The 2,736-nt window shown below is 38.9% G+C and overlaps 1 protein-coding gene across 1 annotated transcript; it reads right to left on the reverse strand.

The window, feature by feature from the left end:
* Positions 1 to 400: 400 nt before the first annotated feature.
* CLDN8 (claudin 8) lies at positions 401 to 2,521 on the reverse strand. Its single transcript, XM_020902468.2, has one exon. It carries the CDS (start codon positions 2,339 to 2,341, stop codon positions 1,664 to 1,666), a length of 678 nt encoding a protein of 225 aa, XP_020758127.2. The 5' UTR covers positions 2,342 to 2,521; the 3' UTR covers positions 401 to 1,663.
* Positions 2,522 to 2,736: the final 215 nt, after the last annotated feature.

Here is a 2,736-nt window from a genome sequence, read left to right on the forward strand (position 1 = left end):
CATGTCTCTAAAACATTACCCACTGTTATTAATTAACACTATTTTTCAGAGGCAGGGACATATTTCCCTACCCTATGGAAAGTTTGTACATAAATAGCCATTACATACATAATAATATTTGCAGGATATAGATTTTTGGAACCTATAGTATTATCTTAAAAATTTACAAATATATTATCAGCATCAAATACTAGTGTGTGAATCCAATCATGGTAAGCATATCATGTTAAATGATATATGATACTCTGTATTCTCAAAAATTAATGCTGAATCTATCATTATCTTTAAAATGTGATTTTGAAAGCCTTTTCTTAATTGCAAAGCTGAAAATATCAGGTTTTTAAAAACTCTTTACAAGTTATTAAAATATTTTAAAAATGAGTAAAAATGAAATATCAAATTAATATAAAAAGCACAATTTATTAATACAAAGGATATAAAGCAGATACACATAGTCGATTAAGCTAGAAAAATATATACACAAACTTTCAAATCAGATTAATAGTTCAATCAAATCTGGAGGGAAACACAAAGATATAGTATACCTGTACCTTAGTAAAACTGAACAAAATTGGAACAAATGAAAATTTCACCTTTGAAAACTGAAATGACAATTTTGACTTAAATATCCACATATAAGAAGATGCAGTTCACAAAGGACGACTCGGTTTTATTTTTTTGGAAATCAAATAAAGGTATACAATTTTTCTCTTCTGTTATTTATATTAATGAAAGTCCAAAGTCTCTATACAATAGTTATTAAAATATTCATATATATATGTACATATATGTATATATGTACATATATATATAAGATTTCTTGTCAAAATACATCCTTCTCCAACCACAAAAACTTGAGGGAAAAAAATCTTCACTTTCTTGAACTCTTTAATATTTCTTAGACTATAGCTTTATCTTTCTTTTTAGTATAGCTCTGGAAAAGCAGTTTGAATGCAAAGCCCCTTGACAAAATATCTGCCTTTTAAAAGACGATCATTTAATATACAAGAAAAGGAAGGCCTCTGGAGAATGAGGAGAAAGGAATTCGGATTTCTAACTCCTAGACTGAAAAACGAGATATCATAAGCCATTTAGCTCCCTTTACCCTGCTGATTAAAGCTTTCATTTTAACCTTCATTATAAATCAAGTGCATTCATCACTAAGCTGTTTTTAAACAATTAATATTAACCTTCTTCAATCTTACCCCTGGTTCCCCTGAAAAGCAATAGTTGAATTCTATTTATTCAGTGTAATGAATCAGTGTTTCATTTAAAATAGAACTATATAAGCCTGTCTCTACTTATGTGACACAGAAATGTCACTCTCATCTATATACATAACACTCTGTCATAGAGAAATCACAGTTATAAAAGAATTGTCTCTAACAATGTCATTTTGAAGTAACTAAGAAAAGGAGAAAACACATGAACCATTTTAGAAAACAAATTACTGTTCTTTCCAGAATAATCAAAGCAATGTATACAATTTCTCATTCACCTGAAATCGATGATAGAATCATAAAGAGCTGATGTAATTAGTTCCTGTGAGTAATGCTGGGCACTTAAGAACAGCCAAGCAATGCTCCCTTGGGTCTCAGTTTTGGAAAGAGTGGACATCTATGTCATCTGGGTGGCTTTCTAGGTAGTTTAGAAAGAGACATAACTACACGTACTGACTTCTGGAGTACACGCTCGGCGACTTTTTTGTGGTGTGGTAGCTCTTCTGGGTTGTTCGGTGGGACGGGATGGAGTATCTGTAGCTACTGCTCTTTTCATGGCAACAAGAAACACAACAGAAGAGCATCCCTCCGACCATCAGCACCAGGGCCGTGGTCCAGCCTATGTAGAGGGCTTCTCCCAGCTCCCGTTTTTGGGCAATATCCACTATTGGGTTGTAGAAGTCTCTGATGATGGAGTTGGCCACCCAGCTCACGGGGATGAGCACCACGAGGCCTGTGATGATGAAGAGCACTCCGGCGGTCAGCAGAAGGTGACCTTTCACCGTCTCGTCGTCCCCGATGCACCTGGTACACTGCATGCCAAGGACGGCCGTCATGAAAGCCAGGAAGGCGAGCACGGAGGCGGCACACATCAGTCCTCTGGCTGCCTGCAGGTCCGGAGAGAGAGCCAGCAGCGAGTCGTAGATTTTGCACTGCATTCTGATGTTAGCATGCCTCATGCAACTCATCCACAGTCCTTCCCAGAGGTTTTCAAAGACCACAATGTTGCTTCCAATGAAGGCAGACACTCTCCACTGAGGCATGACCGTGACAGCCACTGTGCCCACCATGCCCACACCACCGAGCACCAGCCCGGCGATTTGCAGGGCGTAGGTAGCCATTCTCCCCCAGGTTGGGTTTTATCCGAGCAGACGCCTGAGCTGGTGAGGCTGCTCTGAAGCCAGGTTCTCTGCACGCTGAGGGAGAGCAGGTTTCCTGCAGTAATGAACTCAGAACTCAGGGGTTTTTTCAAATAAGAGCTGCTCGGCTACTTCTAACTAGATTAAATCCAGTGTTGGCTGGCCGAGTTGCCCCCAGCTATGGACGGTGGCAGGTAAAGTTACAAATCAGGTGGGGCAACTTTCTCAGCCAATAAGAGGGGGGTGGTAACTCAGGTGTGTCTAAGCCCAAATACTTGGAAGGACTGGACCTGCACATAAACATTCTTTGTACTTCTCAGTTGTCCAAGAAGACAGCAGTGTGTTTACCTGGAGGCATAATTAAGAATGTTTGCACA

The sequence above is a fragment of the Odocoileus virginianus genome, chromosome 25 (assembly GCF_023699985.2).
Source record: "Odocoileus virginianus isolate 20LAN1187 ecotype Illinois chromosome 25, Ovbor_1.2, whole genome shotgun sequence".
Taxonomy (NCBI): domain Eukaryota; kingdom Metazoa; phylum Chordata; class Mammalia; order Artiodactyla; family Cervidae; genus Odocoileus; species Odocoileus virginianus.

Excerpts from the sequence above, each read along its gene's own strand:
- CLDN8 (XM_020902468.2), bottom strand. The coding sequence starts at position 2,341 with ATGGCTACCTACGCCCTGCAAATCGCCGGGCTGGTGCTCGGTGGTGTG.